Genomic DNA, 15,887 nt, shown 5'->3' with positions numbered 1-15,887 from the left:
TTGCTCTCCCCCCCCCCCCCCCCCGCATGTGCTCTTGCCAAGAAATCCATTCATTTTTGTTAATTTGATTACGAAGTAGCTGATTGCAAGATCCACTCTTTGGCCTTTGATCATGTGCAGACGGGGGAACATAGTTTGAGCCATGCAGCCCAGTCTTCTGTACGTTCACTTGGAAGTAAATATATTGGAAGTCAGCATGGCATGCAGGCCTTGAATCACAACCCTAAACTCTCACCCTTGCTGGGTTGCATCAGAGTGTTTTGGGTGTTGACTTTGGGTTGCAGATGTACCTGAATAATAAGGGGGGGGGGTTGACACAATATGAAAATGCTTGTCACGGTGGGATTTTCAGTAGCCTGAGCTTCTAAAGTAAACTCTTAACGCTCTCAAATGATCCCTGTTTTTAAAGCTGGCTATTTTTCCTTCTCTAGGTATTGTATTAGCTGTGTGCCAGGCCGTGGAGAACACAACGTCCGCCTTGAGTGGTGAGTTCATTAAGTTGTAAAATGAAATGTGCTTGATGCCACCTGCCACTGTTTGCCTTCCCGTGTGGCTGGGTGTCAGTCAAAAAGCACGTGTCAAACGCTTCTCTGTGGTCTTGGTTCTTTGGTCTCTTGAGCTCCTCTTGGGCTATAAATGCAATAAATAACAAACCAGTAAGAGTCCCTCTATGGGAAGCAGTTGGCACTGTGGTCTAAACCAGTGTTTTTCAACCTTTTTTGGGCAAAGGCACACTTGTTTCGTGAAAAAAATCACGAGGCACACCACCATTAGAAAATGTTAAAAAATTTAACTCTGTGCCTATATTGACTATATATAAGGTAATTCTCTTGAATAGGAATCAAATAAACACAAAGAAAGTATTTTATAATTACTTTATTATGAAATAGTAAGTAAACAGAAATATGAAAAATTATAAAATACTTTATTCAGTGCGCAACCTGGGCCTGTTTGGCTGAACACAAAGCTGATATTCTGGCTGGAATCGAAGAAAGACACACACGTAGCTCTTCGTCAACAGCTCTCACTGTATTTAGTTTTTATAGCAATCATGCTTGAAAAGCTCATCTCACACAGATATGTAGTGGAAAATGGGAACAATGCCAAAATAGCTTTGTTTGCCAGAAGGGGGAACTCCTTGGCAGTATCCAACCAAAAACTGTCCAAAGGTAGATCAGCAAATCTTAGCTTGAAACCACGATTTTGTCTCAGTTCAGTTAGTTCCTCCTGCTCCTGTAAAGTCATGTCCTTTCCACTAACTGATGCTGAGCTATAAGGGTCCCTAACCCAGTCAAGGCATTCAGTGGAGACTGAAGAGAAATAAAATGACAACTTCTCCGGTCCTCCTGGTGACTCGAGTCGCGACGTCTTCTTCTCTCCGCTGCTGCGCACACTGTGCTCAGGCGGGAAGGAAGTCGGAAGATGATGTCCTACTGTGTTAGGTCCAGGCTGGAGTCTGGACCAATCACAGCCCGGACATCAGAAAAGTGGAGGGTGTCCCCCTGAGGAGCGCCAATCGGCGCCCCTGCTGGCCGAGGGTGGGGTCAAAAACCCCACCCCTCCATACCCAGGACACAGTCCGGCGCCCGCCTAGTGGGCGAAAATTTGAATATATATATTTTAAATCTTTCGAATTTTTCAATTTTTCCCACGGCACACCAGGCAACATTTCGCGGCACACTAGTGTGGTTTAAAAACAGTGGTTTAAAAACACTGGTCTAAACCACTGAGCCTAGGGCTTGCCGATCAGAAGGTCGGCGGTTCAAATCACCATGACGGGGTGAGCTCCCGTTGCTCGGTCCCTGCTCCTGCCAACCTAGCAGTTCGAAAGTACATTCAAGTGCAAGTAGATAAATAGGTACTGCTCTGGCAGGAAGGTGAACGGCGTTTCCATGCGCTGCTCTGGTTTCTCCAGAAGCGGCTTAGTCATGCTGGCCACATGACCTGGAAGCTGTACGCCGGCTCCCTCGGCCAATAAAGCGAGATGAGCGCTGCAACCCCAGAGTCGTCCGCGACTGGACCTAACAGTCAGGGGTCCCTTTACCTTTACGAGTTCCTCTTGGTCCAAGGCTGCAATCTGCCTTGTGTGTGAAAGCTTGGATTTGGGCTGCTATTCACTCCTGCAGGGTGACTATTTAAGTGACAGCCCCTCTCCCAGCTCAACACTCTAACCACTGCAACGCATTGCCTCTGCCCTGTGGTGGCTGTCTGCTGGCACAGATTCCTCCAGCTTGTCTGCAGGCTCACTCTGAATTCCCCTGATCCTTGCAAACAAATAAATAAATACAAATACTTCCATTTAGAGGTCTCCCCCTCTCCAGCAGTCAACATGGGAACTTTCTTTTGATTAATTTCTGAGACTGCAGGAGGTGTGGCTGCCAGGATCTCTGTGACTGGGGTTTCTCATTTAAACCACTTTTAGGTCACCTCTTGTTCAGCTGCTCCCATTTTCAGCTGATGTAACCAAGGAGAGAGATTCTCTTATCTCCAGCATTGTTAACCTGGTTTTCTGCTGGCAAAAATGGAGGGAGGTGGTATCTGGTGGCAGCTCAGTTAAAAAACAAAAACCTTTCCTCATTCCAGCAGGGCTTGATAAGAATGGACTGCACAGCTGCCTAGTTATAAAATTATACTCTTCTGTTTAAGCTTCCTTTTTCTGGTCTCGAGGACAGGTAATGACGCAGAGCTGGTCCAGCCTTGCAACATTTTGTTCCTCTTGCAGCAGGGATCGTAATACTGGGTCGAAAGGGATGGGACCTCCCTCCTCATTTTCAGCAGGAAAAGGAGAGGGAGAAGGGGGGTGCCAAGGGAATGTATTTTTGTTCTCCCCTGCCCTGCCCACCCCCACCTGACTCCCATCAATCTTTCTCCAGTAGATAGATTGAGCTCTCTGGTCTTTCCCCAGTTTAGAATACGAAGAACTTAGTAATTTACTTGCTGCATCAACCCAAAGTGGGTCCCACTGCATATCTCTGAGGACCATGGCGGTGATGGATTTCCCAAATATTTCATCCAATAGTTTTTTTTTGTTTTTTTTTAAAGTATGGCTGATTGAGAATGGAAAGGAGGCAGCAGTTAGGAGTCTTTTTGGGGTGGTCAGCCTCTTGTTCCTGCTCCCCAGTTTTGCCAAATGTGCTGTTGTCAAAACTGTCTTTAGAAAATCGCCTTCCTTTTGCTCTTCTGCCTAGATATGTATTTTCTCTGTTAGCCTTTATTCAAGCAGTTGCATTTTCGTTTCTTGGGTGTAGGTTTGGGGTGTTTCTGTCTGTAGGTTTTTAAAACTTACTAGACATTTTGCAAAGGAAGGTCTCAGCGCCAGCCTTTCCCCAACCTGGTGCCCTCTATTGGACTACCGCTCCCATCAGCCCCAGCTAGCACAGCTGTATGATGCTAGAGCTGATGAGAGTGGAAGCCCAAATCATCTGGAGGGCACCAGGTTGGAGAAAGCTGCTCAGTGCTGTGGTACAGAGAGCATTAAGCAGCTGTAGGCTGGACGCAGAACCAGCTACTCTGTCTCTGGAGCCTCAGCCCTTGGCCTGATTCCCTTTTAACTTGCAGTGCCCTGGGGTTAAGAGTGGGATCTGCTTCTGCAATCCTCTAATCCACTGGGCTATTAACCCCGAGCTTTTGTGGTGTACAGAAATCGTCCTTCCTATATAGATTAAACCTGTGTACATGGCCAGCCTTGTTCCAATGAGATGCTTCCTGGAGCGAATTAAATTGGCCCCGGGCTGTTAGGGTGGCTTCCATGGAGGGATATGCAAAGCGTGAGCGGGTCCTGAGATCAAAGGGCAGCTTAGCTTTACAGGAGGCAGGATCTCTGCTGAAATGCTTCTGTCTGTTACTAATCAGGCGGCAGCCTTCCCTAATGATGCTTTGCAGTTGTGGGAGAAGAGGAGGATGTTCCGCAGCTGTGGAGGCAGAGAGAGGAGTTTGGCGTGATAATAACTTCAGTGCTTTACGAGGAAGTCTCCTCGTTGCTGTCCTGGCTGTATGGGCTTCCAGCACTGTGTGGTGTGTCATATGTGGCTGCTTCACACTTTATGCATTTTGGAGCCAAAGGATCTTTCCTTCCTTCCTCCCTTCCTCCCTTCTTCCCTTCCGTGCAGACAAGCCTGAGACGTATGGGAATCCTGCACATGGGTTTCTTGCTCCCTTGAAACCACAACCGGCAGCCTTTAGGGGGAGGCAATCCTGGGGTCTTTGAAGTGATGCTGCTGGAGAGGGAAGTTTGCCACGGTAGGCTAGACGGTTCCTCAAACCTCTCCTGGGCGCTGGCAAAACAAAAATACGTTGGAGTCAGTAATGCACCATAATTGGGCCAAAGCTAAGAACATAAGAGGAGCTTGCAGGATCAGGCCAATGGCCCATCTAGCCAAGCATCCTGTTCTCACAGTGGCCAACCAGATGCCTCTTCTGGGAAGCCCAGGAGCAGGATCTGAGCCCAAGAGCCCTCTCTCCTCTCCGGTGGCTTCCAGCAACTGGTGTTCAGAAACCATGGAGGCAGACCATAGCCACTGTGGCTCATAACCACCATTTACCCTCTCCTCCTCCATGAATTTGTCTAACCCTCCTTTACAGCCATCCAAGTTGGTGGCCATCACTGCCTCCTGTGGGAGCAAATTCCATAATTTACGTGCTGTGTGAAGAAGTCCTTTCTCTTGTCTGTCCTGAATCTTCCAACATTCAGGTTCTTTAGATGTCCATGAATTCTAGTGTTATGAGAGGGAGAAAAACATTCCTTGATCCACTTTCTCCATGCCATGCATAATTTTATAAACTTCTATCATGTTGCCTCTTACTCACCTTTTCTCTGAACTGAATAGTCCCAAATTCTGCAACTTTTCCTCATGGGGGGAGCCCCTAGAATATTTTGGTTCTTCTGAACATTGTCCAACTCTACAATATCCTTTTTGAGATAATGTCACCCAGAGCTCTGGTTGCAACAAACACTAAGCCATGGTTGGTCTGCATGTCTGTCTGGACCCTTTCCAGTGGGCTGTGAGTTGTCCGAACCCAACAGCCCTGCTTAACCATATTTGTTTGTCCACACACCAAATGCTCAGCAAGATGCAGAATCATGAGGCAGAAGCAGCTGGAAAACAAACCAAGTTTGGGAGAAATAAGCCGTGGTTTGTTTTCCTTGCCTGTGACACAACTTACGATTGAACAAACCATGGTTAGAACAAGCCATAGTTTAGGATTGTGTGCAAACACAGATTCTGTTTCCTCAAGGCACTAAAAACTTCGTGCCAGGAAAACAAATCCATATAAATTACACAAATGAAGCAAGTTTGTTTAAATTTGGGTACCAAAGCCCCTCTCTGTGATCTTGTTCAGACCCCTTTAATCCTTGCAACCCTAAGGACTGGAAACATATTTTTCCTCCTTAAATGGAAACTTACTGTATTTTTCAGGGACGCGGGTGGCGCTGTGGGTAAAACCTCAGCGCCTAGGACTTGCCGATCGCATGGTCGGTGGTTCGAATCCCCGCGGCGGGGTGCGCTCCTGTCGTTCGGTCCCAGCGCCTGCCAACCTAGCAGTTCGAAAGCACCTCCGGGTGCAAGTAGATAAATAGGGACCGCTTACCAGCGGGAAGGTAAACGGCGTTCCGTGTGCTGCGCTGGCTCGCCAGATGCAGCTTGTCACGCTGGCCACGTGACCCGGAAGTGTCTGCGGACAGCGCTAGCCCCCGGCCTCTTAAGTGAGATGAGCGCACAACCCTAGAGTCTGGCAAGACTGGCCCGAACGGGCAGGGGTACCTTTACCTTTACCTTACTGTATTTTTCGCCCTATAGGACGCACTTTTCCCCCTCCAAAAATGAAGGGGAAATGTGTGTGCGTCCTATGGGGCGAATGCAGGCTTTTGCTGAAGCCTGGAGAGCGAGAGGGGTCGGTGCGCACGGACCCCTCTCACTCTCCAGGCTTCAGGAAGCTATCCCCCCAGCCCGGCAAGCTCCCAGAGCGATGCCGAAGCTGCGCTCTGGGACCTGTTCTGGGGACGGGGGAAGCCCCGCGCCTGGGGGGGGGAATAATTCCCCCCCCTTATTCCCCCCCCCATCTAGGTGCGTCCTATGGGCCGGTGCGTCCTATAGGGCGAAAAATACGGTAGGTTCTAAGGAAGTGGACTTCTCCACTCAGTGCCACATTCTGTGTTGTTGTTTTTTTGCACTCCCGCTATGTTGCAGTGGCGTCATGGTGTGTGGCGTGTTCTGCTTCTTTGGGACCATTAGCCTTGCGCTCTGTATCAAACTTTTTGGCCCTTGGAGAGAGACCACCCCAGGTGTCACTTTGCAGGTGATCAAGAGATCTGCTGGATGAATGCAGACCAGTTGTTCTTTTATGTGAAGCTATAAAATCCAAAGGCAACTTTACAACCCAGCCTGCAGCTGTCTAGGTGTGGAGTAAAAATGGGTGACTCTGTTTTACCCTGGGTGAAATACCTTCTCGCAGACCTGTCTGTCCTTGGCACTAACAATGCCTCTTGACCCTTTTGAGCTGCAAGTGCTTCTGAACATGTGCGCATTTCCTCATAAACTCTTGGCCATTTGACACACTTCCTGCGGAGGTACCATATCTGTAAGACATTTTCACAGTTCACTGTATTAAGCATGCCTAATTCAAATCAGTTTTGACCTGACTCTTCCCAGAAAGAGTAAAAAAAAATTACATAGTCACTACAGCTGTGTTAGGGGACGCGGGTGGCACTGTGGGTTAAACCACAGAGCCTAGGACTTGCCGATCAGAAGGTCGGGGGTTCAAATCCCCACGACGGGGTGAGCTCCCATTGCTCCGTCCCTGCTCCTGCCAACCTAGCAGTTCAAAAGCACGTCAAAGTGCAAGTAGATAAATAGGTCCAGCCAGACAAATACCTCAGCGGGAAGGTAAATAGTGTTTCCGTGCGCTGCTCTGGTTCACCAGAAGTGGCTTAGTCCTGCTGGCCACATGACCCGGAAGCTGCACACCGGCTCCCTTGGCCAATAAAGCGAGATGAGCGCTGCAACCCCAGAGTTGGCCACGACTGGACCTAAGGGTCAGGGGTCTGTTTACCTTTACCTTTTTACCTCAGTGTTGCCCCCACTGACTGGCAGAGGCTTTCTGGCAGTGGCTCAATGTGAGAGGCAGGTCGGCCACAAGTCCTTTCTCCTTTTGTCTGTTCTGAACCTTACAAAATTCAGATTCCCCTTGCTCTGGCAAGCAAGAATGTGGCTTTCGGGTTTAACTGTTGTTTGTGGCAGAGGAGCACTGAGGAAATCCAAGGATGAGGGAAATAATCAAACTTCTCTTTACTTTTACACTAGCAGTTTTGCACAGTTACACTGCTTTGCAAGGTGGTTTGTGTTTCTCATGAAAAGCAAATGGTTGCACATCCGGTGACTGAATATCCTTTGTTAACGCCAAGTATTGTCCCAGTAAGCAACCTGGCTGCCAAATTCTGCACCGGCTGAAGTTTCTGAACCATCTTCAGAGGCAGACCTACATATAGTGTGTTGCAATAATCTAACCTAGAGGGTACCAGAGCAGAGACAACAAAGGTTAGGTTATCAATAGGATAGCACAGCTAGGCTACCAGCTGAAGCTGATAGAAGTTGATATAGCTGATAGCTGAAGCTGATAGAAGGCACTCTGTACCACAGAGACTTCCTGGGATGCAAATGTGTGATTCTGGCCTGTTCTTAGAATCACTTTCAATGAATTCAAAGGCAAATAACTGTTGTGATCTGAAGACCTATTCCTGGTGTTTTTCCACAGTCCTTTCATAAGCAAACAGAGTCCTGTGATTCAGGTCTTGAATTCTGAGTATCTATGAAGTGATTTGGACTATTCCAAAGTGCCTACAAGTTGAGGAGATGAAATATAACTGTGCATATAGAGAATGCCCAAATCCTGAAGAGTTTCAGCTGCTATTGACAAAGTACCACTGATGCACCCGGGTGCTCCCTGTCTCTTAGGATGGAGCTTCTGGTCAACTGTCTGGTTAAATATTATCAGTTGGCTGTATTTTGCCATAGTTACCGGTAAATATTCCAGGTATTCGCCTGGCATTCCTCTGTTCAAATGGCAAGGGCTTGCTTCCTCGTCTCGCAAGTGTGTGTACATGCTCAGTTTTGGATCCACCTCAATCTGCCCTTTGAAATGAACACACTTAAACTGACTCCTGTCTTTTAATAGAGGGGTGTGTGGTTTTTCAATGGCATTTATAACTGTCTGGGTTCTTGGCTTTTTGCCAAGGGAACAACTCAATCTCTTGCTAACATGCTTGGCTATAAATAATAGACTTGGGTGTTGTGATTTCGTAACAGTTAAGTAACTTGGATATATAGATATAGCTTTGTTTGTACCATTCTTGAATTGTGACTGGAATTGTAACAATTCAGAATGTTACATCTTTAAAACAGCCGCTCATTACTTTGACAGAAGCTAATTACTCTGACAAACCCTTGTAATCCTTGTCAGACTTGAGAATCCTAGATGAGCCTTGTGTATTATTTCATTCATTCATTCATTCATTCATTCACTTATCCAATGTGGTAATGCATTTGAAAGGCAGCATGCAAGGATAACTAGCTTCATATATATTACAGGAACATTAGCAAAATGGACCTTAGTCATAGTCATTAATTTCAGCGGGTCAGCTCTGAGTAAAACATAGTTGCATAGCACCCCAAGCTTTCAAATGGTTGGCCTTTGCAGTGCTTCCAGTGCAGGCATCCAGTGAACTTCCAGTGACCCATCCAGCCATACTTCTCCAGCATAGTTGCTCCAGGCTTGCTTCCCTTCCCCTCCCCCACCCGCTGGCTCCACATCTCACACTGCATGGTCTTAGGCTGTGAAGCCTTTGGGAAGATTTTGGAATTTGAATGGAAACTCCCTTTCAGGTATGTCTCTGATGGCCTCAGCATTGCTGCTTGAGACTTTCACCTTGAACTACATCTTGGCATGAGCCTTTGAAAGGTCACCTAAAGACTTTCCTCAAGTTGTTTCCCAATGAGGATTTGGACTACGACTCCCATCACCCCCAGCATCATATGGCTGTGCTGGCTGGGCCAGATCCTCTGAAGGGCACCAGGTTAGGGGAGGCAGACGTAGAGATTTGAACTTGGGATTCCCCCAACCCAGGTCTCCCTATTCCTGCAGTAATATTCTGGTGTCACTGGTGCAGCGCTATGTGGAATATGCTGGATCAGCTGTTTCTTCCATAATGTGTGGAATAGCCCAGTAAATCAAAGGGCATTGAATTATTTTTCTTCTTTACTCTATTCCTTTTCTTGTGTCTGTCCCTCCCACCTCATAGGATGTTCAGTAGATTTTATGAATGGATTGAATTGAAAGAGATTACATGTCAACACTTGCCCTTCTGGAAAGCACTGAAATGTAAGAAATATGGCTTGTGCAGAATACCTGTGTGTGTGTGGAGGTGTGTGGCAGGGGAAACCTGTCTCCCATGATCCATTACTTGGAATGGTGGGACCATAAAAAGCCGGATGTCTTAGGGTCTGTGTATATGTGTGTGTGTGTGTTTTCTTCACGCTTTTGCCCAGGTTCAAAGCAAAACGGCTCTGGAGGTTTGTATGGGGCCAATTCATGCATCCCCTGGTTATTTACACGGCAGCCTGTTGAAAGGCATTTTGTGTCTCTTGGAAGGTGAACTTATAAATATCACTCCTGGCAGCTGGATAAAGCCTCCTTTCTAAGAGGCTGGTGTTCAATTTGACTTCAAAATGGCAGGCGCAAAATTATAGGAGGCTCTGCAAATCTCCAAGCTTGGAGGGGAAGATTTCAGCCTTCTTAGAAGATGCTCCATGCCAGTTCCTCATGTTGGGACAGACATTAGTGAATCTCTAGTAGACTGAGCTGCGTTGCTCTGTTGCTGTCCCATCCCGTCCCCCCGCCTTGTAGAAAAAGGCAGTTCTAAGACGTTATGAGCCTTCTGAACCCTCATAGAGCTCCTCCCTGCCCAGTAGCTCAGCTGTGAGCTGTTGGTGCTTGCAGATGTGCAGGTGGCCCTTGCCAAAATTTGCACCTTCTTAACTAATGCACAGGTTGGAACATAAGTCTCCTCTGGGTTTTGCACTTTTCTGAGTTTCACAGTCAGTTCCTGCCCCAAACCACCAAAACACAATGGAAAATGTTAGAAATGCTGAGGTACAAATACTGAGGTGCATATTTAAATATAAGTGGGTGGTCACAAAGTCTGCCCCAGGATCTTGACTCTTCTATCACAGCAGATGAATCTCAAGGTGTGTCCAAAGCAACTGTCCAATCCTGTTCTTTGGATGGGTTTCAGTTAGTAAGGCTTGAGGATGTGGACAAGGGGCTTGGGTCGTAGTGGCAACCGCTAGCGCCTCTTGGCTGATAAAAACTAGGGGTGGTGGTCCCTCAGTGGCACAGAGTGCCTTCCATCAGCTTTGGCTGGTGGCCCAACTGTGGCCCTATCTGGACAAGGATTGTCTAATTTCTCTCATCTATCCTCTGGTGTGTAGGGCTGCCTCTAAAAATGGTTCAGAAACTTCAGCTGGTGCAGAATTCGGTGGTCAGGCGGCACATCAGGGCAAGATGGCTTGAGTATATTACACTGATTGGCACTGGCTGCCAATTAGTTTCCAGGCCCAATTCAGAGTGCTGGTTTTGACCTATAAAGCCTTAAATGGCTTAGGACAGCAAGACCTCAAAGACCACCTCTCCAGACCCTGTGATCATCGTCCTTCTTTGTATGCCTTTTCCACGAGATGTCCAGAGGGTGTCAACACCAGAATGGGCCTTTTCTGTGGTGGCTCCCCGTTTGTGGCATGATCTCCCCAAGGAGATTCGCCTAGTGCCTTCATTACATATCTTTGGGCGGCAGGCAAAAAAATGTCTTTGGCTTATTAACATTCTCTGGTTTTTGATTCATTATGTATTTTGTGTTTTCATTTTGTATTTTTATGTTGGGAACTACCCTGTGATTTTTAGATGAAGGGCAGCATACTAACTAACTAACTAAATTAATTAATCAGACTAGAGGTGTAGGAGGAGAACTAAAGGAGCAACCGAGTCCTTTTTTATGTGGAAGCCTGGGGCAATCAAAGGGGCTGTTTCATCAGCTTGTAAATCACAGCTGTCTAGTTATGGCTCATTAATTGCTTTCCAGCTGCACAATGAGCCCTGATCCAGTTCCCAGGATTGCTTGAACTTAAAGCAATGTCCACTTATGCTAGTGAGTCAATAGACCTACTTACATACTTAGGTAAAGGGACCCCTGACCATTAGGTTCAGTTGTGGCCGACTCTGGGGTTGCGGCGCTCATCTCGCTTTATTGGCCGAGGGAGCCGGCGTACAGCTTCCGGGTCATGTGGCCAGCATGACTAAGCCGCTTCTGGCGAACCAGAGCAGTGCACAGAAACGCGTTTACCTTCCCATCGGAGCGGTACCTATTTACTTGCACTTGACGTGCTTTCGAACAGCTATGTGGGCAGGAGCTGGGGCCAAACAACGGGAGCTCACCCCATCGCAGGGATTTGAACCGTCAACCTTCTGATCAGCAAGCCCTAGGCTCAGTGGTTTAGACCACAGTGCCACCCGCTTCCCTACTTACTTACTTACTCACCTACTTACCCAAACCTTTATTAGGCATTACAAGTGCAGTGGTACCTTGATTCTCAAATGCCTTGGTACTCAAACAACTTGGAACCCAAACACTGCAAGCCTGGAAATAAGTGCTCCAGTTTGTGAACTTTTTTCGGAGGCTGAATGTGCTCCGTTTTGAGTGCCACAAATCCATTTTGAGTGTTACGCTTCTGATTTGAGTGCCACTCTTCAGTTTTGAGTGTTACGCAGAGGTCTGCCTGTTTTTGCTATTTATTTTGCATTTTTGTTTTTGCAGCTTTTTGCTTTGTTTCTGTGACTGTGTGGAACCCAGTTCAGCTATTGATTGATTGTGTGACTGCAGTATATTGTTTATTGCTTTCATTTTATGGATCACTGGCCTCATTAGATAGTAAAACCCATGTTAAATTGCTGTTTTAGGGGTTGTTTTTAAAAATCTGGAATGGATTTATCCATTTGGCATTACTTTCTATGGGAAAGCGCACCTTGGCTTGGGAGCACTTTGGTTTTGGAACGGAGTTCTGGAACGGATTAAGTTTGAGAACCAAGGTACCACTGTATAGGCCATCATAAAACATCTAGATGTAAAATTTTAAAATACATACAAATAAACAGCACATATACAAATATTGGAATTGGAGTCAATAGATTATCTTGCTGGTCCTTACAGAATGAGATGATATTATGTCACTGATCTGTGCAAAGCAAGCAGTACAGTTAAGAGCAGGAACACTTAGACAGCAATACATCCCTCTTGCCCTTGCCTTAAGCTCATGTTCCTTTAAAAATAACCCGAGTGAGCTTATCTTCTCCCACTGTTTACAGCTGTGTTTTGTTCCATTTGAAATCAGAGTACAATAAACAATGAATTTTAAAATGTCGGGTGGTGGTGGTTTGGGGTATTTTTTATTTACATCCTTCATGGAAGTACTTGGTGAGCCCCTCCTCATCTCCTCTCCCCCCTTGATTCTCACAACAACCCTGTGTGGTAGACTGGGACTGATTTGTTCAAGGCAGACCCCACAGTGAATTTCATGGCTGTGCAGAGAGTTAAACTGGGTCTCCTCGGTCCAAATGCAAAGTTCGGGTGGTGAAGGGGATGTGGCCACTAAAGAGTTAATGGAATGAACGTGTGTGTGTGTGTGTGTGTGTGTGTGTGTGTGTCCCACCCCCCAAGCTAGCTAAACACTCAAGAGCATGCAAAAAGTGGGGGTCTCGCAAAAGATAAGTGACTTGTGTCCTGCATAGTATTTTCCTCTGAGTGGGATTCGCTTTCTTCGTCAACTTGGGGCCTTTCAGCACGGTTTCTTGACCTGACCTGTGACATGCGTTTTCTTGTTGACTACAATTAAGGACGACTGTATTTCATTTCCATTTTCCAGTTCTTTTTTGAGAACTGGAACAAAGCTACCTTTTTCCTCAAAGAAAATATTAACTTAATGCAGGAAAAGTTTTCGACGATGTTTAATTTCTTCCAGGGTCTCATTTGAAACATTTCAAAGTTGTGGTTTTAATTAGCTTTGCTGCCTGGTTTGCCATTAACTTTCTGCAACAGGAACTTGATGGGGCTTTGAAATGGAGAATGGGTGGGCTTTCTATAGAAGGGGCGATCTGCTGAGCAGGATGTTGTTTTCCATGTCAACTGTTGGCCAACAATTTAAAACAGCCCAGGATGAATAATTGTGAATAATTGTGTAACAATGCGGGAAGATCAGGATTCCTTGAACGTTTCCTGAACCATACTTATTGGTAATCTCTTTAATACCAAACATTCTTCTTAATAATGTTTCATTATATGGAATAACCAGCACAAAAGTTTTGCCACAGTTTCTCCATTTTGCAAAGTTCTCTCTCTCTCTCTCTCTCTCTCTCTGTGTGTGTGTGTGTGTGTGAGAGAGAGAGAGAGAGAGAGAGAGAGAGAGTAGTTCTCTTGTATCTATGGTTGTTCCTTGTGCTTATAGATTTATTTTTTTACATCTCTTCGGAAAGCAAGCAGATTTTCTTTTCTTTTTTTAATGATACATTTTTATTAGGTTTTCTTAACATATCATTTCCAACAATCATATAACATAACTTCCTATCATATACAATGTTTTAGACTTCCGTCAACACCTCTGATGATTTTTCGTTCTTCATCACTTATTCTGCATTTCTTAATTTCTCTATTACTCTTAATTGTCATTAACTAATAATTCTCCTCGTAGTCTTTCTTGCAATATTTCAGATAATCCTCGTCTCAAAACTTCTTGCAGTCCTACTAGCATAATCTGTTCATTACAGTTCCTTTTCAAATAGTTCGTATATTTACTCCAGTCTTCTAAGAATCTCTGATCCCGCAGGTTTCGAACACTTCCAGTTAATTTATCTAATTCTGCATAGTCCATCAGTTTCATCCGCAATTCTTCTTTCGTTGGTAATTCTTCTTGCTTCCATTTTTGTGCCAACAATATTCTTGCTGCCGTCGTTGCGTATAAAACAACTTACAATCCTGTCTATTAATATCATCTCCTACAGTGCCAAGTAAAAATGCTTCTGGTTTCTTAATGAATGTATATTTCAACATCTTCTTCATCTCATTATATATCATTTCCCAGAAGTTTTTCACACTTTTACGTTCCCACAGCAAGCAGATTTTCTAAGGCAGGGCTGGGGAACTGATGGCCAACCAAATGTTGTTGGACTTCCAGATGTCGGAGGACCACAGTTTCCCCCATCCCTTTTGCAAAGTGAAAAGTTGGCTGACAGACCCATGTTATAGGATGCCACTTAACTGCTTGTGAACTTCCTGGTCAGCCGCTGTGAGAAAAGGATGCTGGACTAGATGGGCTGATTCACTGGGCTCTTAAGTTTTTGTGTTCTCCTTGGGGTCTTGCTGTTTGGGATGTTGGGCTGGTTGCATTTTTTGGAGGGGAGAGAAATTGGTGTCCTCAGGAACCTGTGGTGTAAATTTTGAGTTGTGGGGGTGGCAGTGGTTAGAGAAGCAAGGCTAGGAAGCTATGAGTGAGCAAATATACCGGTAATTGCAAACGATTTAGACACCTGCTGGAAACTTTTTCAGTGCCGCCAGGAAATTGTGCAGGCAATTAAGAGAACATCTTTCCAGATTGGTTAGTTGATCTCTCATTTTAAGCTTTTCATTATTTATCACACACACACATATGTAAACGGCTTTTGACATTTTTTAAATGATACAGTGATATATAAATGTTTTTTAAAAGTAAATTTCTATCCATTTGGAAGTGTGGGCTTAGGTGGTTAAGGCCAAGCCTTCATGGAGGTGAGGCAGGAAAGATGTTGAAGTCGGACGCGTTTATTTCTTACTTCATTTCATATACTGTATTTTTCGCCCTATAGGACGCACTTTTTCCCCTCCAAAAATGAAGGGGAAATGTGTGTGCGTCCTATGGGGCGAATGCAGGCTTTTGCTGAAGCCTGGAGAGCGAAAGGGGTTGGTGCGCACCCTCTCCAGGCTTCAGGAAGCTATCCCCCCAGCCCGGCAAGCTCCGGGAGCAATGGTGAAGCTGCGCGCAACTTCACCATCGCTCTCGGACCCGTTCTGGGGGCTGGGGTCGGGGGAAGCTCGGGCTTCCCCAGCCCCGCAAGCTCCGGGAGCGATGGCGAGGTTGTGCAACCTCCCCTTCGCTCCCAGACCCCCAGCCCCGAGGCTAAAAACAAAGCCAGGACAGCTTCCATCCCGCTCGCTGTCATGGCTTCTTTGCTCTTTGGGGCTGGGGGGGGGGAATAAATTTTTCCCCCTTTATTCCCCCCCCCCCAATAAGTGCGTCCTATGGGCCGGTGCGCCCTTTAGGGCGAAAAATGCAGTAATTTATACATTGCTTGATTGTAAAAAACCAACCAACCTCCAGAGCAGTTTACAAAAAAGATAAAATGATCAATAAGAAGAATTGATAACAATGTAGGTTTTTCCAAAGTTAAAATAACAATAGACTAAAAACGGATTAAAACGTGCACCAACTTTCTAAACATCTGGACAGGATTGTCTAAACAAAAATGTTTTTACCAGGCACCAAAACGTGCACCGTGAAGGCTCCTGCTTCTGCTTGATGTCAAGAGGCAGGGAGTTCCAGAGGGTAGGTGCTGCTACACTATAATTTTGAGCTCTTACAAATGTGGGGCAGGTCTTATGTGGCATCGTTTGGGCCAAGTGACGACAGGAGGCAGTCCAGTCCTGACTGCTGATCCCGTTTCTGCTCAGACATATGTAGCTTAATGTAATGAAATTAAGGCTTCCAAACCGTACTAGACACGCACACCTCTTAAGTTCTGCATACTGCTGCGTA

The 15,887-nt window shown here is 45.9% G+C and overlaps 1 protein-coding gene across 1 annotated transcript in view; it reads left to right on the top strand.

The window, feature by feature from the left end:
- Positions 1-15,887, top strand: part of TGFA (transforming growth factor alpha) — a 49,915-nt gene that overhangs the window by 19,423 nt on the left and 14,605 nt on the right. The window contains exon 2 of the mRNA XM_081017634.1: positions 432-485. Coding sequence (XP_080873760.1) covers positions 432-485 — 54 coding nt within the window. The remainder of the gene's footprint in view (positions 1-431; positions 486-15,887) is intronic.

This window comes from Podarcis pityusensis, assembly GCF_964106645.2.
Source record: "Podarcis pityusensis genome assembly, chromosome: 8".
NCBI lineage: Eukaryota > Metazoa > Chordata > Lepidosauria > Squamata > Lacertidae > Podarcis > Podarcis pityusensis.
Note: the sequence above shows the minus strand (reverse complement) of the source record. Positions and strands in the feature narration are given on the sequence as shown.